General features: G+C 42.0%; 1 protein-coding gene across 2 annotated transcripts in view; it reads left to right on the top strand.

Annotated features, from left to right (window-relative positions):
• cxxc4 (CXXC finger 4) overlaps window positions 1-23432 on the top strand; it is a 35212-nt gene extending 11780 nt beyond the window's left edge. For both annotated transcript variants that reach the window (XM_035417216.1, XM_035417215.1), the window contains exon 3: window positions 22017-23432. In XM_035417216.1, the coding sequence (XP_035273107.1) occupies window positions 22017-22061 (45 nt within the window). In that variant the 3' untranslated portion in view covers window positions 22062-23432. The remainder of the gene's footprint in view (window positions 1-22016) is intronic.
• The last annotated feature ends 3855 nt before the right edge of the window (window positions 23433-27287 follow it).

Here is a 27287-nt window from a genome sequence, read left to right as displayed (position 1 = left end):
TTTTGTGACCAAATGGTCCGTAAACACAAGCCAAAGTTGAGGGGATAGGGTGTTTAAGCCAATGAAAATGGAAGCCGATTAGCGGGACAAATTGTGGGAGCCAGTCGGGGATTATAGTTTTGGCCAGGGACACCCCTGTTCTTTGTGGTAAGCACAATGGGATCTTTAATGAATGCAGTGAATTGTGACCTCAGTTTAACATTGTATGCGAAAGAGTCCAACCCTAAATCTGAAAGAAATAATGAAATGTAATGAAATTATGGAATTTGAGTGTTATGATTTGTTAAATCGAGAGGTCTACGGTTTACAATGCACAGCTGTTTCAGTGGCCATCTGAAGAGTCTGTCATTGAGAAAAGGTGTTCATGTTATCTTGTGTCTTATAGCTACTGGATGCCTCTGTATGCTATGGCAATCAGATTCTCCAAGCAACTCAGTTTTAGTCTTTGCGGCCTATTGTGATCAACAGATAGATTACCTCAGGGGTTCCCAAATTTTCTCATCACAAGACCTGCTTAATGAGCAAAAACATTTTCAGCAGCATACCTCTCATTTAAAATGTAGCCTGGCGTATGTTCAGATATGGAATTAAATGTCTTTAACATGTCAAAACAATGGCACGCACACTGTAACTGCTGCATGCAAGACGTGCAGTTTTTAATTAGACCGATGTGAATGCCAATGGAATGTGAATCATAAAATAATATTTTTCATGTGTCATTTCACATCTCCACAGTTCCCACAACACACCAGTGGGTCCCGACCCACAGTTTTAGATAAACAACAGTAATTACTTTTTAACGACCGGTTGAATTGACGGTGACCACTGGTGTTCAGCGCAAAAGAAATCAATGTCAAATCCGTTTCCCTTACTTTTCCATGCTGAAGTATTGTCTTCAGCACGCTTTCAATAAACCGTTCAGATCAGAAAGTGCTCATTCAGTTTGGATATCTTTAGACCTAAAACAATCGGGGGAATGTGGAATCATGGTTGTGGATTTGGTGAAAGATACAGTGCATATGTCCGTAAGTATTTGGACAGTGCCACAATTTGTCTTGTGTCTTTGGGTCTGTACTCCAGCACATTGGATTTAAAATTAAACACTGAATATGAGTTTAAAGTGCAGACAGTGGGCTTTAATTTCTGGATATTTATATATAATGGGTGAACCTTGTAGGAATTGCAGCCCTTTTTTACACATAGTTTCCCCTATTTTAGTGTGGGTGGGGCCGAAAGTAACAAATTAACATAATCTTAGATAAATTGGCCATATTTAGTACTTTGTTGCAAATCCTTTGCATTCGATGACTGCCTGAATTCTGACACATACACATCAGCAGACGCTGGGTATCTTCCCTGGTGATGCTTTGCCAAGTCTGTACTGCAGACAATTCCCATTTGTTTTGTTTTTGCCTTCAGTCTTGTCTTCAGCAAGTGAAATGCATTGGATTAATTTTGGCCTTGAAAAACTCCTTGGTTACTTTAGCAGTATGTCTGGTGTCATTGTTCTGTTGCAAGGTGAGGCACCATTCAATGAGTTTTGAAGCATTTGTTTGGATCTGAGCAGATGAGATGTTGCTGTATACAGAATTCACCCTGTTGCTGTCGCGTCATCAATTAAGACAAGTGAGCCAGTTCCAGTGGCAGCCATACATGACGAAGCCAAAACACCACATGTTTCACAGATGAGAAGGGAGCTTTGGATCATGAGCAGTTCCTTTCTCCAAAGTTTCGTCTTTCCATCACTTTGGTACAGGTTAATACTCGTCTCATCTGTCCATAAGTCTTTGTTCCAGAATTTTAATGTTTTAATGTCCTTTTTTAAATTTTAATTTGACATCTCTAATCCCAACCGAATTTGGAATGTGCAATTCATGAACTGCAGTGCGCTCCATAATGTTTCGGATGCATAAATTTTTTTGTCTTAATTTGGCACTGTCTGATTTTATATTTGTAATTAAACAATTCACATGTGGTCAATTCAAGTGCAGATTGTCAGCTGTTATTAAAGGATATTTTAATATATTTTGGTTTCACCATGTAGAAATTACAGCACTTTTATACATTGTACCCCCATTTCAGGGCACAATAATGTTTAGGACAAATGGCTTCACAGGTGTTTCTGATTAGTCAAGTGGGTTCAATTGCTTCCTTAGTGCAGGTATAAGAGAGCTTTCAGTATCTTGTCTTCATTCTAGGCTTTTGATTGTCTTTGGCATCTGCCAATGGAAGTCAAGGAAGCCATTATGAGGCTGAGAAATAAGAAAAGAACAGTCCGATGCATAGGCTAAACCTTAGGCTTACCATGATAAACTGTTTGGAATATTAAGAAGAAACTGGTGAACTCAGTTATTGCAAAGGGCCTGGTAGACCAAGGAAGACCTCTACAGTTGATGACCAAGTAATTCTCACCATAATGAAGAAAAACCCCCAAATGTCTGACAGATCAGAAACACTCTTCAGGAGGCAGGCATTACATTACATTAATTTGGCAGACGCTTTTATCCAAAGCGATGTACAAAAAGTGCATATCATGTTCATAGACAACTGCTAAACACAGGTTCAGTAAGGTTCAGCATTGATGTGACAATGACTACTATCTGCAGAAGACTTCTCAAACAGAACTACAGTGGCTGCACTGTAACATGCAAACCACTAGTTAGTTGCCAAAACAGGATGGCCAGGATACAGTTTGCTACGAAGGTCTTGTGGACAGATGAGACTAAGGAGAAGTTTGGAGGCCAAAGGGAACTGCAAAAGATCCAAAGAAGGTATATGTATAAAATATGCTGAAATTTCTGTAACCAAAATGCATAAAATACTCTTTAATATAAGCTGAGAATCTCCACTTTAACCACACATGAATTGTTTGATCACAAATTAAAAATTGTGTAGTACAGAGTCCAAAACATTATGGAGCTCACTGTATGTACAGGCACACTCGTATACGGCCCCTGCTGCCAGCACGGGAGAGTGAAAGCAATCCCCGGCTCTCCTCTGAAACATGCGCCTTCCAGCCAGCTGGCTCTTTTCTCAACCGTGACCGCAAGCCGCACGCATGAAGATTAGGGGTGGAGGAGACCCATTCATACGCGTGCTCAGCAGGAGTTTCTCGTGCAATGAAAAATGCTATATTCCTACCGACTGTATACCTCCCATATCCCTGATTGTCTGCCACCCTTGTGGGGCTGTCGGCTACAGTCGGCACTGGCCAGTGCTGGATTCGATTTGAGACTGTGGTGCGCAACTCATGCACCACAAGCAGCCCTTTTACCGAGTGACCTAACCAGCAGCCCTTTCAGTATACTCTAACCTAGCCATTCTGTTCTTGAGGCTTACCAGCGGGTTGCATCTTGCGGTGAACCCTCTGAGGTTATGCTGCCGCTATATTCTCTTTATGGTTATCTTTGACACTTCTATGACTACATCCTGGAGAGCAGTCTTGATCTGTTCGACGGTAGAAAAGGGGTTTTTCTTCACATTTTAAAGTATTTTCGGTCATCCATAACAATGGTCTTCCATGGTCTACCAGGTTATTTTCTATTGCTGAGCTAAGATGTTCTTGAATCCTAACATATTAAACAGTTGATTTTGCCTCATCCATTTTTTTGCTGTGTCTCTGATCGGTTTATTTTGATGTTTCAGCCTCATGATGGCCTGCTTTACTGGCATTGACACTTTGTTGGTCCTCGTGTTGAGGGACAACAGTAAATATAGAATCAACTCTAGACCTTTTGTTAGTTTTTGTGTGCATGAACAAATGATGCCTTGACACATAACTGGCCAAGAAACAGCTGAGCAGCCAATTTTCGTATTACTTTTGGTGCCCTAAGATGGGGAACCATGTATAAAAAGGGCTGTAATTCCTACAAGGTTCACCTGATATGGATGTATGTTGCACTGTATATTCTGCAGAAGAATGCATACAGTTTTTATTGTCAGAAATAAATGTTTCCCATTGTATGTATATTTGATAACAGATTTACATGCCACATTCGGAAGTAGTGAAAAAGCGATTGAAGATACTCTCACATGATAGGTGGTAAATCTACCTTGAATTCTGCCTTGATAAGTAATTGCCTCAGAGGACATCTCTGGAATGTTTTTCGTAGTTTTCATTGATAACATGGTATTCACATCTAAAAAAATTAACATCTTAATTTATAGTAGCATTACGTGTGGATAAGTGTTGGCTACTGCTTTCTTCTCTACATCAGAATCCTGGTAGATTAATGATGTAAAGATCCATTCATCTGTTTGGTGCATCTTGAGAAAAGCCTTTGGGGAAAAAAGTGAAAAAAGTTTGCTTGCTATCTTTGAACACAATATTTTGTACAGAAACATATAACAGATTCTGATTTCGCGAGAAGAAATGCTTTGCATAGGTGTAGCTGAAATGCAGTTGAGTTGTATGTCAATGGACTAGGTTAGCTCCAATATAGCTAGATGTTTTAGACGTTCAAGTGAAAACCCAGCTACATTTGGTTGGAAAGTGAAAGGTTTGTAGCTGACGAGGACATATCCAGGCTATATCCACATAAATTGGAGCTAATCTGAGCTAACTTAGTCCATTTTTGTCAAAACATTTCTTAACCTAGATTTCCACCCCTATAGAAGTCTAAATTTGGGCTTTTGCTCACTGGGATATTGACGACAGGATCTGGCAAGTCTCCAGCATGCAGTATTGGTAACAATTTTATGGTAAACAAATCAAATATGTTGAGGAACTGGTAGAATTTGTTTTCTAAAACTTGTCTTTGTTTCTTTGTATAAACAATTAAGTCTGAAAAATCTTCAGTAACACTGTACTGTGAGGGACGTATGATATGACAAGCTTATTAAAAGTAGCATATTGATCAAAAGCAGTCACATTTTTGTGTTTTAGAGGTATTCTCACAAAGAGGCGGGGCCTCATTTATAAACTGCAGGTTCTATGCTAAAAAGTTACATAGACAGAAAAGAAGAAAACTCTGCATACGTGCCCGAGCCTAGCACCCGCCCTGTTCACTCCCACAATTAACCATAAATGGCTAATGGAACGCCTGACGTGAATATAATATGCACATGAATCAGCTTGTCATTCCGATTTATAGTCAGGGAAAATGGAGAAGTCAGACCACAAAGCAAAGAAGAGAAACTTCACGGAGTGTGAAATCGAGACGCTCGTTACGGAGGTATGGGGCCAGACGGGCTGTACTGTTTGGTGGAAATAGTTCCGGCATAACCAATAAAATAAAATTTGTGGAGTGGCAGCATGTCAGAGCGGCCGAGCCATTTCGGAAATTAAAAAGAAGTGGTTGGATATTAAAGTGGATGCAAAGAAGTGCATTGCTGTGCACTGGCAAAGTGCAAGTGCCTGATACCGGTGTCATTGGCAGACAATGCCACCCCATATAGGCACTTGTCCCCCCAAATTGTTGTCGGTTACACTACCATAGCCTGGAATTAATAATAATTGTTGCTATTAATTGAGTCACAACATTTGTCAGCCCATGACATTATTCAAAATGTGATAATACTTCATTGTCTGATTTTCATCTTAAAGCGGCACAATTTCACATACAACAAGAAATGCAGATACATCCACACAAAACATACAGATATTAATTACATTCACCTAAATGTCTACCTGATTAAACCCCTCAACATCAAATGGGTGGATAAACGAACACTTGAATCTTAAACATTTGTACAGAGTGACTATACCGCCTCCCTGATGCCATAAGGTAAATCTTGGAAAGAAACACATGGGAGGTGTCCCCGGTGCTGGTGTCATTTAAAAAAAAAATGTTTTTTTGATGAGTAAATATGGGTAATAAAATATGGACTTTTAGACTAACACAAAAAAGACAGAAACTACTTACAGGCCTGGAAATTCCTTTAATATGAAATAAGAGGAATTGAGTGTAATGGGTCTGTAGGATATATCTGTATTTCACTGCCTTGCCATTGGAGTCGCCAGTTCCAACAGTCTCCAGAATGTGCGTACGCATGGGTCACTGTTTATGTAAATGTGTGCATGTTTTCACATCGTGTTTGTTTTTATAAATCCCCTATCCATGGGGAAGGTGGTGTATGCATATTTTTTGTGCGCACACACCGTTTATAAATGAGGCTCCTGGACGCCGTATGTTTTCTGGAGGGATAAGAAACCAGAACATTGGCAGGGTGCAGAGAATTGTGGGCTTATTCGAATTAACTGGAACATTAGTGCACTGGAGTGCTCAACCTAGGGCCTTGGACCAGCTGTAGCGTGGAGGGGCTTCAAACAAACGCCAAGGAATGTGCTCAGGAGGGAGAGGCCCACTCCCTCTCTACCCTTTTTTTTACGCATGTTGCTGCTCAGAGAGCTGGAGGTACACTGGGGTATTTACCCTTTGCTACAGCGAAAACCCACATGACTCCTCATCACACGCCGTTGGGCCTCCTCTGGTTTTAACGGGTGGTGAGTGGGGGAGGGTATTAGCTGAAGAATTTAACATGTCCACGTGAGCTCTCCCCCCTCCCCCCGCCCCCCAGGTAACGGGACCGTGTGTGTGCCGTTACCGTCTTCTTCGCCCTGTTGTTTTTCCACGTCTTAGAGCTTCGCTGGCCACGCATCTCTGTCTCTCCATTTATTATTCATCTCCGTAGAGTAGAGGTGGCCCCGAACTATGGCTCAGCGGCCAGCCTTGGCCAGCGGCCCCTGCACCCCCCCTCCCGAGAGCCCTCCTGAGTGTTTAAAGATGCAACGGTTTCTACGACGCGATTTCTAAATGTGCGCTGACCTCATTCCTTGAAAGAGGTAGGTGTAGATGTGTGCAGTTAGGCACAGTGCACCGTGGGTATGCATATGCATTTCACTGGAACAGGGAAGAGCGTGCAGTGCTTTATTCTGCAGTGCACCTGCATGGGCCTGATTAACGCCGAGGCTTTTGGAATTGATATGAGCAGCGGGGGTGGTAGGATGGTTACAGCAGGGCGAGCAATGGGGGGTAGCTCCCTATTCCCGGCAGGGGGCTGTGTTCAATTGCCTGGGGCAGGGCTGGGGGACTAAGGGGCGGACGTGCCCCGACTATGTGGAAATGGGCAAGGTGTACAGGCCTCAGCTACCACAAGAAATGCAATGGTTGTCCTTTACTTAATTACCTTTGCAAATGCGCAGCATTGCAGCCACCGCGTTTTGAATTTTATGCGTTTACACACTTACGCGGTTTGCTGTGGTGATTTCGTTTTTACAAGGGGAATGAATTGCCTGTTTTGGGAAGAAATTGTACTTTTACAGGGAGCTACAAGAGGTTTGGTTTTCAATAAAAAAGAAAAGCGCCTAAGAGGTGAAGGCTTCGTTTTAGTGCACATTCATAAAACTCATTGTAGCTGAGTGAGATTATAATAAGGCTGGAACTGTTCTAATGTATAGTTTTAGCCTTTGCAGGTCTGTCTGTGTTGTGTGTCTAGAGGTTTTTACAGATCTGACTCCATAAAGGAAGTTACAATGGTACTGATCCTTAAAGCATGCTTTATGAAATGTTTTTTTTGGAAAACAGCTATGTATACTATGTCAAACTCACAATATGATTATTGGAATTAAGTAGTGAGAGGGTCAAGACAGGTGAACTATCTCTCTCTCCCTCTCTCTCTTTCTCTTTCTCTCTCTCTCTCTCTTTCACACACACACTTACACTTAATTATGATCATCATTTATTTTTGCAAAGTTTCTTTTGCCTCTAACGTTCATGGAGAACCTTGTTTATGCTGTGGCTTTTAACTGGAGGTTAAAACTTACTGTGTGTCACAGAAGATTGTGCCAAAAGACAAACCATAGGTCATTTCTAAACCTATTTTTACCTTAGTATGAAAAAATGACTGCAGTGCTGGGTCAAAATCTTTTCCTCAGGTGGGTGCAAGTTTCACATCCAGTAGGAGGACCATAAAGTAATTACATTCGCTGCCATTTTTAAACAAGACCTTTAGAGGCTCGTGATAGCCTGCTCGGCCATGCAGTGGTTTCTGTTTAGTCTTACTATGGAACTTTCTAAATTGAAGTTGAAATATCATGGCAGGTGACAGTAACAGGTATTGCACTGAGGCTAAGTGCCCTCTCTAGAAGGTAATGCGCTATAGAATGTTTCAAAGGAGATAGATTCACTTTTTCTCCATGCCTTTCTCCTCTGTCTAATCTCACATTTAACCACACCTATTTCATATTGTGTCTGCTGGAGCTTATCAACAGGAAATTATTCTCTTTTTTGCCAAGTCAGCGAAAATCGCAAATTCCTCATTACTCTAGAGCAACTGCGGTACACTTACCTTGATTTGTTCAAATATGCCCTGTATACACTGCACAGCAGGGGTAGGTTATTGTCTGTGAACTTGTCTATGTGATGAACTCGGTATTCTCTAAAAGGAAGAGGTGCATTTAGGATTTGTCGTATCTTGTGTAGTTGGCCTTTTTGTTTTTGAAGCAGCTCATGGATACGCATTATGGATAGGGCATGCATTACCCTGGTGCACAGTAGGTAAGTGGTTTTGAGATAGCGAGGTTTGTCCCCAGGTACAAAGCGGTAGTGGCTCGGCTCGTTAGATTCACCCAAATGTCACACTCTGATAATGAAGAATTATTATTGTTAAGAGCTAATTAATAATACAGGGCAGGCAGTGAACTCCTGGGATCGTATTGTCGATCAGCTCTAAGTGGGATGATTAGGTGGCTTGATTGAGAGAGGCATTTGGGGAATTTGACCGGGTTACACTTTTTGATAACTGTGTCAGGATCTCAAGTTAATATCTTATGCTGAAGACAGAGTCTCCTGCTGCACAGTCCCACTGTCACTGGACTGGGGCTTGGGTTTTCCGCTTGGTCCAGAGGTATGAGTGCCCCATATTTGCCACAGACTACTTCCAGCAATTATCAGGTGGCCCAAGAAGGTCCATAGTGCTAGTAGTAGCCAATCCCTGCTCCTCTTAGCTTTAGCCATATCACCCTGCCCTCCACTACCAAGTTACATGATGGTACGACTGCAGGCAATTATTTTGTGAGAAATTTGGAGCATTCCCTTGACTGGCTTTGAACGTTGATGACCCCACAATTTGAGTCGTTTGCTTCACATCGCCTCCCGACTTCATGGTTGGTATTGCTGGAATTATATTATCTTGTTTAAGAGCTACTGCTTCCAAAACTGTTTTTTTTCCATTTTATTATGGGATACTATTGCTCTGGGAAATCAGCCAGTATCTTACAGACCAATTTCCAACTGAAAATATTGAAGTTAATTACACCATTAACTACCATTAACATTAACTACACTACTGTTAACATAAAACCTCAAAAGTACCTAAAAGTACCTCAGAAGTATAAGTTTTTTGATAGTTTTTCTTTAAAAACTTAATAAACTTGTATTATACTGGCAAGTTCTTAATGGGCTTGCTCTGTTTTGTTGTTTAAGTGTTTTTCTGTGTTGCGGCTTAAACTCCCTATAAATTACTTTTCTGGAATATTCTAGAGCTTAACTTCGTCATTTTCAGTTCCACTTCAGCGAACACTTTCCAACTGAGAAATAATTTATTTAAGGTTAACAATTTTGACCTTTATGAGGTTTACAAATTTGACCTTTTTTATGAGGTCTACAGCTTTCCTCATAAGGAGCTAGATCTCAGGGGTGGATTCACAGGATTGGGCTTCCTTAGAAACCATTAAATGACCACAAACACCTGGAAAATGCAAAGTGGGATTCATAAAGCACTCTTAATGGCTTAAAAATCACAATTAACAACCGTTCTCTCCCCATATCGATTTGCTTTTTTTTTTCTCCAAATTTTCTGTTCAACATATAGCCTATTGTTTAGTGATTTGCACATCCTTTTTTTGCAGACTGAAAAATGAGTTAAGTCACAAAAATGTCAAGCAAAAATGAATTAAAAGCTTCTTAGTGAAACCACTTCCTGTGTTTTGAAAAGAAAGTTGAAAATAGCAGTGGACATAATGGTGTGCCACATCAACACTATATACATATCCCCAGTGAAATATTCAGACAGTGAAGCTCCTTAGCTCAAAGATATGGGATCCATTTTGCAATTCCTTCATCTAGTTAAATGCTGTATACTAATGGTTGTGTTTCTGCATGTTAACATGTAAAATTGTTAAAATCATAGCAAAGCACATACCTTTGAATGCAAGCAGGACATGTGCAAGATTCTACGTTTCATATAACTTCTCAAGTTAAAGTAATATTTTGTGATTTTAACACAGTGAACACAAATTTAATCTGTATCCTGATTTAGCAATGCATATCTGCTGGACCCCCGGTTGTCTTGGTATTTTACATAAACTCAGTTGTATTATCCTCATGTCTAAAGTTACACAACTAGAATTGTGCAACTTTAGAAATCAGGGTAGTGCACTGAGGTTTTATGGAATTTGAATTTAAATTCAATTGTGAACACACTATTTGACCCTGAAATTATTTCTAACCAAAGTTTGATGCTTTGGGATATTTATTTGACTGAATACAACTTCTCTGGGTTGGTTGAATGGACTCCTTCATTTGATCAACGGTAATTAAGTGAAACTCTTAATTGTGGATGAAAGTAGCTGGGTTTTATCCCAAAATGACCCACTTTATCTGTGGAAAATCTGTCCCTAAAATTCACAGGCAGTTTTATGGATGTGGTTGTTTAATAAACGTGTCATTCTCTTCGTATGCTTCTTTTTCAATTAACTGAATTGGGTTGTGGTTGTTAATATCGTGGATCTCAATGATTTTCATTTAAGGTTTGTAGCAGCTGAAGCATTCCTACTAATCTTCAGATGAGTTTTTACTTGTGCTGTCACAGGTAGAAACATGAGCGATCTAAAGACAGGCATGTCTGTAGATAGTGAGAGTAGCTATGCTGCCATGTGGCCACTGAAATTGCTGAGGAATTTGGAAAGGAAGGGTCTTGCTTAACTTGTAATTTATTTGCGCCAGTGACATCCTCCATCTGGGGTACCAAGGGCAACGAAACCTGACATCCTGTTTTGTGAACAAATGTGCTTACAAGGAGGGATCCTAGTATTTTACAAAAGATTGCATATTTATTTCACAGTAAAACACTAATAATGATGGACAATTAATGTTGAAGACCAGTATCTCCAATATTTCCTAAATTCTTTTGAAGTGATTCATATTTTGTAGGGAACAGGGGGTTTGGGGGGGGGGGGGAGTGCATTTTTAAACCTTGCTCGTCGCCAGTGTGCATTTAAGTGGATTCACAACAAGATGGAAAAAAGTAATAATGTGCATAATATTTTCAATCCAGACCAAAGCAATCAAGCTCAGATGAGCAGATGAGCATGCCGTCCATGGCGACGGCCTTGAGCGGGTGCTTCAGTATAAAGCAGTGCTGGTGGCTGGAATATTGGCTACAGGCTGGGAGATGAGATCTCCCCTTCAGAGTGCCAGTGATTGATTGTTATACCTTCCAGGTTTGAGCTCGGCAACGCCCCAATATTCCCGCAGAATAAAGTGACAGGCAATATATAACACATCAGTTAAGGCTGGCTGCTCCCTGGAAACTTTTCAGTCTGGGGAATGACCCTGAGTCTCCCACTGCTCGCATAGTTTAAGCTGCCTGATATTATAGCTGTTTTTTTCCTTCTTTTTGTATGTGTGTTTGTGTATGTATCTGTGTGTGTGTGTGTGTGTGTGTGTGTAGGGTGGGGGGGGGGGTGGCGGAGGGGGCGGTTGTCCCTTTCATTTCTGCCTTTTCTTTGTCCGTCATAGAAAAGATTCACCAAGGTTATAATTTCATATGTACTTATATCAGGGGGTGTACCATTGTGGGGAGAAAGGAGGACTAACGTCGTTTCAGGAAAAAATGCATCTTCCATGCTGGTCAAGGCCAAAAGGGTGCTTGATGAGCATTTCATTTAGGCGCACAATGTACGTTTTCCAAAAAATAATTTTGACCTTAGCGCGTACTTGAGTCTTGGGCTCAGCTGCAGCCCGGGCGGCGTTTTGAAATGTGTTTGTAATTACGGCGGCGAGCCAGAGCGCGCGCGCGGAGAGAGAGCGGGAGCCTCTGCGTCAGCGGCGCGGGGATTATTATTTATTTATTTCCAAAAGCTGTCAGAATCGCCTCCAAAGGGCCGGCGTTGCGGAAGGTGGCCTGGTTCCCAGTCCATACGTTAATAAATAATGGGCATGTCAGAGTAACGTATGGACCGTGCGTTATAATGAGCGTTCTGGAGCACATCAGCACAGTCCCCAGCCCGCTATTCATCCTCCCCCAGTGAGGAAGTGAAGGTCTGCCCGCTGACAATGAGCCATTGTCTCTGAGAATCGCCTCTGCCTTCGCCCTGGAAGATTTTTTTTCTTTTTTTCACGCGCAGCAAACGTTGCTCTAATTCTCTCGGCACAGATATTTTTATGACGATGATGATGAAGACGATGATGGTGATAAAGATGATATTTATTATTATTATTATTATTAATTATTATTCTGATGCAGGCTGTTTTTTTTGTTTTTTTTTTGTTGTTTTTTTTAAGCAGAAGGCCACGTGCATTGCAGAACAGTTTATACGAGGAGGGGGGAAAATCAAATGTGGGTTTCTGGGAAATCGTCTGCTTGATTGAAGCGAATTGCAAATTTGGTGAAAGGAGAGGAAGAATGGAGCGGAGGCGAAGCCAACGGAGAGCCAGACACCTCCCCGTGCACACGAGCACATTTGCAATCACCCGAGGTTCAAAAGGGTAATTTATTCGCAGTCTGTGGTTAAAATAGTGCTGCTTTAAATGCAAGTGGGATTTCACTCGGAAAACGAGCCTCGCGAGCGGGTTTTTTTCCCCTCTCTCTCTCTCTCTCTCTCTCTCTCCCCTCCTCCTCCTTCTTCCCGAGCTCTCTGTGGCGTCTTTAACGTTCCTCGGCGAGCATATTTCACTTTTACGCTCATCCGCATCGACGCGCCCGCGCTGATTGAATTTGAGGCGCTGCGGTGTCGCCCATTATCGTCCTCGCCGTCTCGAGTGCTTTATCTCTGGCCTGCCCTCCGGGCGCGCGGACACACGGGGGTGCGCCGCTGCGGCGACGGGGGGAGGGGCGGTGGGGGGAGGAGGGGTGGGTGGAGGACTCATGGGGTGGGGGAGGGAAGGGGGTGGGGTGCCTCTGTGTCTCTGACAGTTCGCTGGATTAGCATTTGATTATGAGTCAGCAGCCCCCCCCCCCCACAACCCCCTCTCCCCCCTGGCAGAACGGGACGCACAGGCCCATCATTAAACGCACCTGACCTCTCATTTTGACGTGGGTGGCAATCAGGATAGAGCTGCTTGCTCCACACCCCTGGATTAAACAGCATCTCAGGTGTCTTATACTGAGCAGGGGCCACTGTGAATATGTGCTGTGCTCTCTACAGAAGCCTTGCTAAATGAAGGGTTTTAACTTGTCTATAAAAATGTGCATATAGTAGCATATACCCCAGACCCCCTACGCACACATATACTCACACATGCACACACACATAGTGAGGAAACACAGGTTGTCAGTAGGTCTCGGCCTGGGTCTTGGTCCCAGCTGAGTGAAATCCGTGCCACAGAGACACAGGGGTTAAACTGAGGTTGAGAGGCTGTCATACCCTGTGTTGATTGGAGGTGAAGCCTCAGGGCTGATCCTCTGTCTGTGGCATCTCTCTCTCTCTCTCTCTCTCTCTCTCCCTGTCTTTCTCTCTGTCTCTCTCTCGCTCCCTGTCTCTCTCTCCCTGTCTCTCTCTCTGTCTCTCTCTCTCCCTGTCTCTCTCTCTGTCTCTCTCTTGCTCCCTGTCTCTCTCTCTCTCTCTCTCCCCCCCCCTCTTTCTCTTGTTGTTGACAGAGTGAGTTTGATGGCGGAGCGCACGTGGGGCGGGAGAGCGTAGCCGGGCCGTGCTAATTGAGCCTTCTTTGTGTCCCGGCGACTGCGCCATGCCAGTAGCGAGGCCCAGTAGAGGCTCTGAGCGGCGCTCAGAATCCTCCCCCTGCAGATCAATACAACAGGACTTAACAAAACAGAGACATTGGGACCGCAGATCTGGATCATTATTGCGGCCAGTGAATCACACCAAGGCCAGCCAGTGCCAGGATATATAGATCAATATGGATGTTTTCGGAGGGCGGTGGGGGGAGGGTTAATTTTCTTTTTTTTTCACTTCCTTTATTCGTTTTTCATTTTTAGCGGAGAAAAGGAGCTTTAGTTTCTGCAGTTATGATGGTTGGCAGTGTTCTGCTTTCCACAAGCCAAAGCATCGCGCTGGACCTTAGGATGGGGTTGTGCTCCTTTCTCTCTCAGCTGTGAGACGAGAGAGAGAGAGCCTCTTTCCTTTCCCGAAACCTGCTCTTAATTACTGGTGAAGATGGGAGATGTGTCCACACGGCAGATGAAGTCCTGACTGAGCCGTGCTATATTATGACACACATTCTCCCATTTTGTGGTCCCAGTTCTAGGTGTCTGAGATAATTAAACAACTCAGGATTTTGGTTGTTACTACTATTGCTACCAACTGCATTTCATTGCTCTCTTTTTAGAGGAATATTATTACACGCTTACTTTGGCTTGTTGTGATAAAATTTCTCTGAAAAGATAATAATGCACTGACTTTTGTTTTTTTTTTCTCAGTGATGAGGATGACTGTCGTGTTATTGTTCACTCAAAGACCGTGGAGAGTTAAATGTTCCAATAAAATATATATATATATATATATATTTTTTTTTTTTTTTTTTAATGCATATTAAGACCTTGACTATAACCCATATCTCTATCTAAGTTAGCATAAAGTAATAAATTAATATACAACCTTTCTTGCACGAAAGCTACAATCAAACACCACAACTGCATTTCAATCAGGGAACTTTTAAATGATGAGTGTGGGGGGGGGGGGAAGCCATGGACTGTGGATCACGTAACTGCACCAAAAATATAATAAAAATAATAATAATAAAAAAGATTTGTAATTATAGTGCAGCGAGAGAGACGAAATGTAGCAAACAACACCATGGAAGTAATTGAATTCCCTTCATTAGACGACTGGTCCCCTGCTGCCGCCGCTAACTAGCTGTGCATTATGAGGCATTGGCAAGTCTGATGGGTACGATTTGTGAGCTCAGCTTCTCAGTGATATAATCACTGTAATGCAGTTCTGTCTACAGTTAGTATTTGTATGAATGTATTCCTCAAACAGAGATACACTGTGCAAACCTTATTCAACTTTTTTTGCACCCTGTTTTTTTTTTTTTTTGCGCGACAGCTACCATATGTGTAATCAAGCCTTTTTTCCCTTTTTATCTTCAAAAAAGTGATGAGATTTTCAATGGGAAAATAATTGAATGACATTGCAAAGAAAAAGTCCTATGAGAGATGATATGTGTTTATTTTGGAATATATTATATTGGTGGAATTGGAATTTGGAATTAATTCTGTTATTGCATATGTGTCATAGCTCAACCACAAACTGGTTGCACTAGCAGTAAACACTTGCTGTAGACTACTGTTATAACGATTGTAAATTTGAACTGTATGATGTCTGAGTTTCGGCTTTGGTACAGTACAGTATTCTCATTTGAAACAGTCAGCCTAGTTACCTAATGTTATTAAGAAGCCTGCTTTTCGTGCTACAAAGCAGCTGAAGTTTTCATTAAAATGTCACAGTCTTTCTTTCACACAAAGTCCTTCGGAGTGCCATCAGCAAGTCCACGTCCCTGCCTAGAGAAGCACATGACGGGCCCACATTGAGTCAAAGGATACGTTAGCGAAAGTACAAAATTACAGTTGTTTAAAACGGAACTGTTCTGGCGAGACATGTGACACAGTTCGCCGGGCGGCCGACTGAGTGCCCCCCCCCAACCCCCCCTTGCAGGCGGGGCTTAGATCCCTGCCATGGCACCTTCTAAGCTGTCAGCCCTTCTCTGTCTGTCACCCTCTCTGCTTTCTTCCTGACTGAATAAAAGCAAAAGCAGACCTGTTCACAAAAAAAAATGGGAACTGTTCAAAACTTCCGGACTGGCCAGCAGAGTTGCTTTAAGGGAAGTGAACTTAAATCAGGCAGCGCTATGGCAAAATATGTATCCCTGAAAAACACCTGCCAACACTGGTATGGTCATGATTTGGTTTGATGATTTTATGTTCCGGATTGCCCCATTACTGCATAAACAAGTGTTTTTTGCTGGATAGACCGTCCAAAAGCCCAACATTTTCTTCATTTTAGCATTGTCGTGACAATCCATACTCTACAACGACCTGCTTGCACATGCTATCACAGCAGAGAGCTCCGATTCAGAGAGGACACGCTACTCTCAGGTCTTTATCCTCAGAAACTATTAAGATAAGGTAACATCTTTATCTCTCCTACATGAGAGTGTATGGTGCTAGTTCATACGTATTTCACAGGAAATATGGCAAACCTTTTTTCAGAATGTGATAAGTGGGAGCACCCTTTGGGTTTTTTTTTTCTTTTTTGTGTACCTCACAGTTGACTCAGTAAATGCTATCCTTGACTTATTTATGCTGAGTCATCCCTGCCTGCTATACTTACTTCGAGGCCATTCGCTCATCCATTTAGCTTTCGGATTCATAATTTTCCCTTTTGCAATCCACTCCACACTCAGGAGATGGCTTTATTGGAGCGGGGGTAGTCCAGCCAACATGTTGGTAAGGCCACACGGGATTATTATGGGGTGTGGGGAGACCAGAGAGAGTATTTATTGGATGGTAGTCAAATGGGGGGGTATCCACCTACAAAACAAAAACATCACGTGAAAACACAAGCTTATTTCCTCTTTTTTTTTTTTTTTTGGAGTCGCTAAATTACTAGGCTCACACATCAACAATTGCCATCCACAGCCACACAGCCTGACTCTTTTACACAGCACATGCCAAATTCTGCAGGAGCGGCTGTGTGAATTAAAGGAGAGATGGATATTGCTCATTCAAGGCAACTATAAAGCTAGTTGTTACCTGGTGAGTAACTAGTGAGTCTCTATCCAGTAGAATATGAATGACATAGCCAACTAGTCTTGCAGCCTGAGGGTTAACAACACAGGCCTACTTCCACATAGCTATGTCTGAGCTGTAGGGCTCAGTCCACACTCAAAACAAGTGCGACACAGACTGAATCACTCAGAAGGCTATCCACCTGTGGACCTGCACTGTCATTCATTGCGTAAAAATAAAGTAGCGGACACCACAATTACTGCACACTTTCAGAGGAAGAAAATGCACATTACAGGAATACATCCGATGATGTAAGTGTGGAGGGACACGCCGCTTTCAGATTGAGCTATTTGACCTGCGGCATGGGGTCAATGTGGAGAATGTGACTGGTCAGATTAATCTCTCTCTGTACCAGAATCACTCACCCAGAGAGAAATGTATTTCTCCATTAGAGAAACGTTAAGTGTTCCCATCTCCCTGTAAGGAGGATCTGTGGTGGCCAATCGTTAGCTTTATTTGCCATGATTATGGGAGAGAGCAGGGGTCTCCAACCCTGGTCCTGGAGAGCTGCGGCATCTGCTGGATTCCGTCTTAACTCAAGGCTTCATCGATCAATCAAGGCACTTGGTGACGTAGTCAACTTGCCTCAACTGGATTTTCTGGGTCTGAATTGGTTATTTTAAGAATACAGATACAGGGCCTCTCTTGGACCAGGGTCGAGGGCCCCTGAGGTAGGGCTAAGCACTTAAAAATGATGTGTCAGAAGAGCAACAGAGACAGTGGCCCTGGAGAAAGCTGGGGGAGAGGACAAGCAGAGCGGGGGATGCTGGGATACCTCTCACCGCTTCACACTGCTTTCCCCAACCACAAATAAGAAGAGCTGCCAATTGGGGAATAGCAAAACTGTTAATCGCAAAACCACAAATGCTAGGGGAATACAATAATGGATCTTGAGCCAATTCTTAAGGCAATGGGCAATGCTTCTTGCTGTATTGCTGCACAGCACCACTTGTGGTAAGCTCAGGGGACACCCGGGCCAGCTTTTTGGAAAAATCGCAGGAGGACGCGGCCACTAATTCTCACTAACAACTCTAGGTTCTTGGACATGGTCAGTGTGAGCAGCTGTTGCTTGAACAAATTTCATCATTCTGTAGTTTCAGCATGCTGTTAAATGCTTTATTCAATTATTGTGTGCGCCTTTAAGAATTACAACTGTTGCAGGTTTTCTTTTCCCTGGCTTTCAGTGGCACATTTTAAAAATATTTCCAAGAACATATAGCTTTGCAGTTATGAATACTACTACAGTTGTTAGCTATTAAAATAAGGAGAACCAATGCTTGAAAGAAAGCATGAAAGAACGAGAATGATTGTTTAGTGGGTAACTTTTTGAATCAAGACAAACTGAATCCTTGAACCCGGGAATTTTAGCCATAGTTTTGTATATATGAAATTAGTCTGCTACTTCTGTTCTGTGAACACTGTGGCACCCATCACACTCACAACATAATTTTCTTATTGACAGTAGAGTAATACTAATGTGATTCGTTGTATATTAATATTTTCATAATTGTTTGTGTGATGGGAAAAGGCTTTCAATACAGTGGCTGGTCAGAAAGAAGACAGGTATATACAATGCACAGCCAGAAAATAAACAAAATTGTATTTCTGAAAATTCCTGGGGAAAAAAAGTAATTATTGACCAGTGCTGTCTCTGTTCTGTAGTCCCCTCTCTCTCTGCTAATCCCCATCTATGTACATGTATTATATTGTTATGTTTATTATACGCATTTGGTTGAAATAGTGTAGAGGCTTATTTCTTCCCCAGTAGCTGTTTTTGTGCCCCTATGCATGAGTGTAAGGTATTTAGGTAAATCATACTGTCTTTTTTCAGGTTGATACACTGTGACCTGTCACGTATGTTGTCCTGATGTAGCTTAAAAAATCTTGAAAGCAGGGCCTTGAAAAAACAGCTTTTTTGTTGTGTACGGAGCGAAATGGATACAAAACATTAGAGCACTTCTGTACCATTTCGACTCATTCCTATGTGGTGGCTGGGTAAGAATTTTTGCTGGTGTAATAGTCAGGCTGGTGTGACATATCTTACAATACAATTTGGAATGAGTTAAATTTGCTGAGCCACAAAAAAACTCCACAATACGTACTTACTGCTTACTACCAATGTCACTTCTGCATTGCAACCAACATGTTACATGAAGTAGGTAACTCAGTCAATTTTGCATAAGAAACCCAAGGGATTTAAAAAAAAGTTTTAATAGCAAAAATGTATGGAATGAAACAAAGATATTGGTGTGCACCCATCCAACCACCAACCCCCTGATTTTCAAATAAGTGCGTTGCAGCAAGATGAATATGAATCGTGTGCTGACGAGGCTCTCTGTGGCGTGCTGCTTCGCTGTCTGGCACTGCACTGTTCAAACAGTGTCTGAAACTGCCACATGGATGGCCTTGTGGAGATTTCATATCCCGAGATCAAGATTTAATAAACCTGTATGCAAGATAATTCATATCGCAGATTCCAATCTTGATAGCTGGTCACCAATATTCTGTCAAACTCAAAATTAAACCAAAGATCCTGTTTTTTTTTAATCATGGTTTTAATAATGTCATTAATTTTATTAAAAAGTGCTTGAAACATTCTACTGACAGGTTATGTGCTTGAATGCCATACAGTTTAGAAGATAGTTTTCTAGCAACACTGTTTTCCAGTAAATCATATACATTTTATTCTACATGCAATACATGTAATAGTGTGTGTGCCCTGCGATAGGTTGGCGGCCTGTCCAGGGTATATCCCAGCCTCTCGGCCAATGCACTCTGGGATAGGGTTCAGAACCCCCCGCAACCCTGCCCAGGATAAGTGGGTATCTGCTGTTTAAGATAGTTCTCAAGTTTTTTCAATCTTAGAGATTTGTAATAACTTATTTTTTAATTAAATGAGCTTAAAACGCATGTTCTTATCCATTCATCTATTATCTAGCTCACTTATTCCTGGTTTCGGGGGGGGGGGCTATCCCAGCCTTTTTCCAGCATGCAGTGGGTGAGAGGCCGGAATGCACCCTGGATAGGTCACCAATCCATCACAGGGCCCACACACCATTCACTCACATTAGCCTACGGCATGTCTTTGGACTGTGGGAGGAAACCGGAGCACCTGGCAGAAACCCACGTGCACGTGACGAGAATGTGCAAACTCCACAATGAAAGGCCCTCGACTGGGATTCAAACTCAGTACCTTCTGGCTGTGAGACTTCACCACTGCTAGAGACTTTGTGTACATGTATTACTTTATTTTAAGTAGAATTTGACAGATGATTACAAACTCAGTTCTGTTTGAGTCCATTGCTGTGCCACCTGCAAAGCTTGGACCTGACCTGAGTCACCTTAGAATGAATGAAGTAGTTTCTCTGAATAATTATCCATCCATCTATACAATTATATACCAGCGTATCCTGGTCAGGGTGGCAGGGGTGCTGGAGCCTATCCTACCATGCATTGGGCAAGAGGCAGGAATACACCCTGGATAGGTCGCTAATCTATCCAGGTCGCCAATCTTTCGCAGGACACACACCATTCACTCACACACTCATACCTATGGGCAATTTATAGTCTCCAATTAGCCTAACCTGCATGTCTTTGGACTGTGGGTGGAAACCGGAGTACCCGGAGGAAACCCACACAGAGAACATACACTTTCTTCTGCCCAATGTGATACATACTTAATAAGTGTAATGTGTACATGCAAATGTCTTCCTTGGTAATGGAAGGGCAAAGATATGGATGATGACATACCAGCCCTTGGTTCTATTGTTTTAAATACCCATTGAGGTATCGCAATGGTTGCTTTCCACACTTAGTTTAAAACATGACCCTTTCACACCTTTCTCCCCTGAATATTGCATTCTTAACACTTGCTGCCGCATCAAACGTAGATTAAAGTTACCTTTATTCAGACCAACTATCAAATGCCCCCGTTAACATGGGTTCATTATGGAACTAGTGCTAACTGTGGTTTGTGTTCAAAGCCACAGTATTTCTTTAAGATACATTACTGCAAAATTAAGTATGAGACAGAATAACTTGTGTCATGCTTTTCAACAATTAATTAGAATGTGGTAAGGAAACAATCACAAATGTACAGTTTTGTGCTTCCATCTTCAGAAGAGTTTATTTTAAGGGCAATGGCATCCTGTCACATTACTGGTTAGAAAATAGTGAGTTCTTATTCATTTATGCAATGAAGAGGACCCTCAATAGAGTCTTTAAAGGAATCAGTAAAACTCCCATTTTGTTCTGGTCTCACAACTCTTGCAATAACATCTTATGCTCGCGGCTGTTAATGGTAAATGGCACAAAACTTTGCAGGAACATATCTTTTTGCAGCGTAGGCACCTATATCTAAGCCCTATGTCCTTTAGGCAGTTTGACAAAACAGTCATTTTATGGGTGGTCCGGGACAAAAGTTAAAACCTTGCTTTTACACACAATCACTGGCACCATGTTAACACAACTGCCAACAGAACTGTAGCAACTCTGCTAAGTTAAAGTTGTTCTGTTTAACTTGGTTAGCATTCAACTAGATACAGGTGTCAATTTAACCCTCCTGCAACAAGAGCAGCTATGTTACACTTTAGCACATGTTACAGAAGACCTTCATTTTGAAATGAACTGCCATCTCATTTAGTTGATCTCCCCCTATTTCTGTTGAAAAGCTCAGACAAATATTATTTTCTCAGTAGGAGAAAATAGGACCATCTACCATTAATTACTAGACTTAATTACTCTATTATGCTTTTTTTTAATACCTTTCCTAGAAATATTCTTTTTGGTTTTACTCCTTTTTTGTATGTTTTCACATATGCTATAAATGCGTATTCCATCGTATCAACATGGGTATTTACAAGTTATTTAGATGACTATTAATTTAATCCTGCAACACTAGGAGTCCTGCAACCAGGCCTAACTGGGTGTTTATAGACATCCCTGCATATGGAATGAAGCTATTGAGACCTTTAAAAATTTCTTTATGTGTAAATAAAAAGAAAATTCAAATTACATTTTTTTTTTCTGTTTTGTGTGCTCCGCAGAGGACGCCGGTCACCAGCGGCGAAGCATTCCGGTGGTTCTTCTAGCGCGCTGGCTCTAGGCCCCCTCAACCTGACGTCAGGTAACACGCAGGCTCATCGCAGAAAGCACTTGTGGGGTTTGCCGACCCAAAAAACCCAGCTTTGGAGAAGAAGGAGAGAAAAAAAGAAAAGAAAAACATTATGGTGTTGGTTTAACTCTGTAATTTCCTTTCATGTGTAATAATGTACCTTTTGACAGTATCATAATGTATATTTTTGGTGTCTATGAATGTGCTTCAGTGTTGTGACTGTACAAATAACAGTCATTCTTATGTAAAGGACTCAAAAGACAATCATAACAAATTAAATAAATAAAAGGCCACAAGGATTAAAATGTAATTGCAACACTATACACTTTTTAGATCTGGAGCAATAATCATTGAGGTGATTACCCTTCGCCTGTTAATTTACATCCATTTAAATTTTTTTCTTACATTTTATCCCATTTAGTTAATTTGCGTATCATGGATGCGAGTGGCCCGAGCTTTGAGAGTACTGCTAGGCCATCTTCTTTCATTAATGAACTGTTTCATGATTGACACAGAGTGAGAAGACAGCTATGGTGACTCGGTTTGTTTATTTTTCTAGCTCCTCAGCACGTTGCAGAACAGGGCACATTGTCTTGCGCAACGTGTTGCACTTTTGTAGAAGAAATGTAATTATTCCCTTTTCTTAGCACAAGACTTCTAGTCTGGCAGGAAGACATAGTCTATTGTTTTGTCTACATCTTGCTGTGAAATATTAAAAAATGTGTTGTGTAAATTCAAAAGGCATGTGTTGGGGGAAAAGGACTTCAGAAAAATGTCGCAAGTACATTTTAGATGGTTTTAATGAGCTTGAAAAAAAATCGTAATGAGCATTTTGCATAACTGGTGGGCCTTTTTAGCTTTTTTGTTTTAAATACAAAAGGTTCATGAAAAAACAAGTTTGACGGAAAGGTAGGAATACCAGTAAAGGAATTCTAGTTTACATTAAAGTATTCGAATTTAGCATTCTGTAACAGTGCAGTACGGTACAGTATAAATATCTGACGAGTTATCCTGGGGGGAAAAAGGGATCATATGTATCTTCTCACTGCAGAGATAAACTTGGCCAGCAGTCATGTGTTGAAGTGAAGCAGATGTACACATTCCAAATAAATGATTCAATAAGTTACTCATTGTCTTAAACCCTACTGTTGCATGTGTAAATGTGTTTTGGTTTTAAAGATGACTAAGAATTTGTATATTGTTGTTGTGATGCTTTTACGTGTTAAAATAAAATAAGAAAAAAAAAAGCCTACAAAAAAGAAAACATGAAAAATAATTTGATGTCAAAGAAATAATGGAAATTTTTATTCTCACATGTACAATTAAACATCAACTATGATCACCATTACATTTTCCTCTTTGTTATCTCTTGTGTGAATCAGCCCGCCCTGGAAAATAAAATAAAAAAACAGCGAAATGGAGAAAGGAATGGAAGCCGCTACATCCGCGCGGCTCTGCCTTGCTCTGAATACTAAAACGCAGCGGGAAAGAAAGCGGCTCCCGGAGGCGTTGGGCTTTAAAGGCCTGATGAAATCCCAGGTGGTTTGTCGTGGAGGAATGTGTGGGGAGGAGGGGTTTTCGGGGGGCGGGGGGGAGTTGACCCACCTGCAATGCTTGCCTTCTGCAGCCCAGTGATTTTGGGGGCTTGGGGAGGGGGGGGGGGGCAGACAGAGGCACACGGTAGGAGGGGTTGGTAGAGGAGGAGGGTTAGGGTGGGGGGTGGGGGTGGTGGGAGGGAAGTGCGGGGGGGCGCATTTGGCGGGTCGGAACAGCGGCACGCGAAGGGGGAAATCGACTGGGGCCGACTTTGCGTCAGATGAGTGCACATTCGTAACCCCGTGTGAGCGGCGGGCTGGATAAGGCTCGGGAACGACCATGTCTGAGCCAAATCCCCCCCTCTGCCGCTGATCGGGGGGGGATGATAACGTGCATCTGAAACTCACTGGACAGTGAGATTAAATAACATCAGAAAAACCCTAATCCCTCTCCTCCGCTCTGCGCATTCCACAGCACAGATTTACTGTAATAAGGGCCTGGAAATTCTTATTTCTGCACCGGGGGGAAAAAAAGGTAATGCAGATAAATGGTAGCCGTGTGTGCAGGAACAGTTTTTTTTTTTTAACGTAAATCATAAATCATTGTGGACGCTCGCGTTGTCTTAACTACCAAAACAATAATTTTATCAGCATTACGAAGCCCATTAACCACAAAATTGATAACTATCTATCTATAGTGATGGGAAAGACGCTTATTTTTTTTTCCAGGAAATGCCTGGTATACTGTACAGTAGATTAAACCGACAAATATGCAGCCAGCCTTCTATTCTGCCATTTCTGTTGTTTTGGGTTAAGGGATAAAGGGATGTTTGGGAGGGGGGGGGGGCAAAGAAGTCAAATATCCAAGAAGATATTCCGGAAGGTTCTTATCAGGTCCGTAACACCTGTTAAACGTTAAACAACGCCTCTAGACGTCTAAACAATCAGGACCCTCCACCGTAGTGCCTCCTCGGCTGTGGTTCCCGGTCCTCGGGAGTCCTTGTTTGGATTTCTGCAAAGGGGGACGCTTGCCTGTAGCCGGCCTCATCCCTTCCCGGGCTCGTGGCGCAGGTGTCGCCAGCCCAGGAAAGTGCTTCTCGACAGCGCCGGGAAGGAATGCAGAGCACGAACTGGAAGCTGGAATAAGAAGATTGAATCTCCGCTCCGTGCGTGCAGGCGGCGCGCTGGCGCTGCATGTGTTTCCTTCCACTTGTGAGGTAAGTCATTTGAAGAGTAAGCGTGATTAACAGAGCGGGGGTGGGGTGCTGGGCTAGTGGGGGTGGGGGGGGGGGGGGGGGTAATGCGTGTCTGCGACACGCTGGAAGCTGCATCCTCAAAAAATGGTAGTTTCCATTTTATTAGGTTGTGTCGTGACATATGCGGATTAAACTGAGGCCCAGTAGTCTCGCTTAATTGCATCAACACAAAATACAGGCAGGATTTTCTTGCATGTTTTGAACGATTTGCATCCCTGCTTCATCTCTCTCCCCCCTTTGGTCCGATTCTCTTCTCTTCAAGGCCACTGAATTTTTTGTGCTTGTTTGTTTTTCAGTTAAAAAAATAAAAGTTAAATCCCACTCGATCCACGCATGCGTCTACCTGTCCCAGAAGGCAGGGCTACTCCAGAGTCGCCATGGTGTAGAAGCAGCCCAGTGCCACACACTTTTCTCCTCCCCTTTCATTATTTATTTACCGTCTGCAGGTTTTTTTTTTTCATGGCACACATATTGATGTGGGAGAAGGCCGGGTGTGAGTACGTGTCAGAATCATTTGCTGATGAAGGAGACAAGGTGGAAGTAATCAGCTCGCCGCTGATTCGCTGTGACAGCTGAAGAAGGGCTGGTTCACATTTAAGAGCAGGTAGGGTGGAAAAGAGCTGCCCTCCAAAGTAGGTTATGAGAATTACATGTGAAGCACTGCAGAGGAGAGAGTGAGAGAGAGGGAGAGAGAGAGAGAGAGAGGGGGAGAGAGAAAACTTTAAAGTGGTGTGAGTTTGAGGACTGCGAGATGGATTATGGGAAAGCCCTGCACTCTGCCACATGACCAAAATCTAGAACAACAAGAAAAATAAAACAGTCATTTAGAGTCTCCTTAAAATTGGTCAGAAAATGGCCGCTTGGAGTTCAGCACATCAAAACATTAATTTTCACCATACACCTATCATTATCTTGAAGAAAAACATCATTCATCCGGTGTGCACAACTGAAATTACACAAACTGATGTCCATTACTAGTGTATATGTGCAGCCAGAGCTATGTTATATGATATATGTATGATATATGTACATCAAGAAATCACATTGCATAGTCTGATAAAAATGTACATATATATATTTTTTAATTGTCTTGTAATTTTTGTTCTGAACTTTGCATGGCAGAGCATGACACAGCTAACGCTGTGGACGTAGGATCAGGCGTTTAGCGATACTGACATTAGAGATCAGCTGTGACTGCGAGTGTTGTGATTAGGCAACGTTACTAACTCAAAAAAGAGCTTATGAGGAAAAGAGAAAAGAGGAAAAAAATTCAAAGAAGAGTAGATGCAACAGGACAAATGTATTGTCTCCAGTTTTACCTTGTTTGCTAAATAATAACAAGCAATGTGATAGTTAGAACAAGATAGCGTATTAGGTAACGCTGGCTCACCGAAGAACAAGCTAGTATTGAAAGTATCTGATTTAGGTGGTTATTTTATTCACTGACCTGGGGTCAAAAATACCAGTGTCCTGCATTGTTCTATCTGTGTTCAATGTCTTGAGAACATCATAGTACAACCACAGTGTTATCTTAAGTTTGTGAATGATGAGTTATGCCTACCTCATAACAATTTAAAATACATATTCAGACAGCGCTTTCCAAGTATATAATATATATATATATATATATATATATATATATATATAACAAAAGGCACTTAAAAGTGATCATTCATAAATACGGCGTAAGGGGTTGATCCAGGGATACACATAAAAACCATAAAAGAGATATTAAAATGTATTGTGGCTGTAAACTGGTCCCTCTTTAGTTTTGCTTACTTGTGAACTGTATGCGTGTTATGTTCATAAAAATGTTTATAAGACAGTAGGTGAGCCAAGTGTAGGTGTGTTCAGGAGAGGGTGGGTGGTTGGTGGGTTATGGGGCCCACAAATGCGATCCTGCTTGGGGCCCCTCAAAGGCTAGGGCTAAAACCGTTATTGAAAAAACAACTGCACGATGATACCACATTAAAGTTGACACAATGTAATTAGGGATAGTCATTTGCATTGTACAAAATAAAAATAAAAACATTTTGGGATTCATATTATGATGTGTACTCATAATTTGAAAAGCTTTAGCAAATATAATTTTAGCATTTAAAGACCCCCCCCCCCATCTATTAAATCATAAAAATGTATCTATTAATTTGTGTATTTAATGCACATAACAGTTTCCTCAACCCAAATGCAGTTCTTCACGTTTTACGATTTGTTTTCCTCCTCAGTTGTCGCACAGCCATTTTGATACATGGCGCTGAAAATCATGAAATGCAGACCAGGGTTTTGTGACCGTGCGTGTCTGTATCAAATTTGGGACAGATTCAACATACGCCGCGCCGACGTGTCGATGGGCACAGGCTGCAGCGGTCCTGCAGGGTCCCCTGAATGTGATTCTGGCAGTGATTCTGGGCG

This window comes from Anguilla anguilla, chromosome 5, assembly GCF_013347855.1.
Source record: "Anguilla anguilla isolate fAngAng1 chromosome 5, fAngAng1.pri, whole genome shotgun sequence".
Lineage (NCBI taxonomy): Eukaryota > Metazoa > Chordata > Actinopteri > Anguilliformes > Anguillidae > Anguilla > Anguilla anguilla.
Note: the sequence above shows the minus strand (reverse complement) of the source record. Positions and strands in the feature narration are given on the sequence as shown.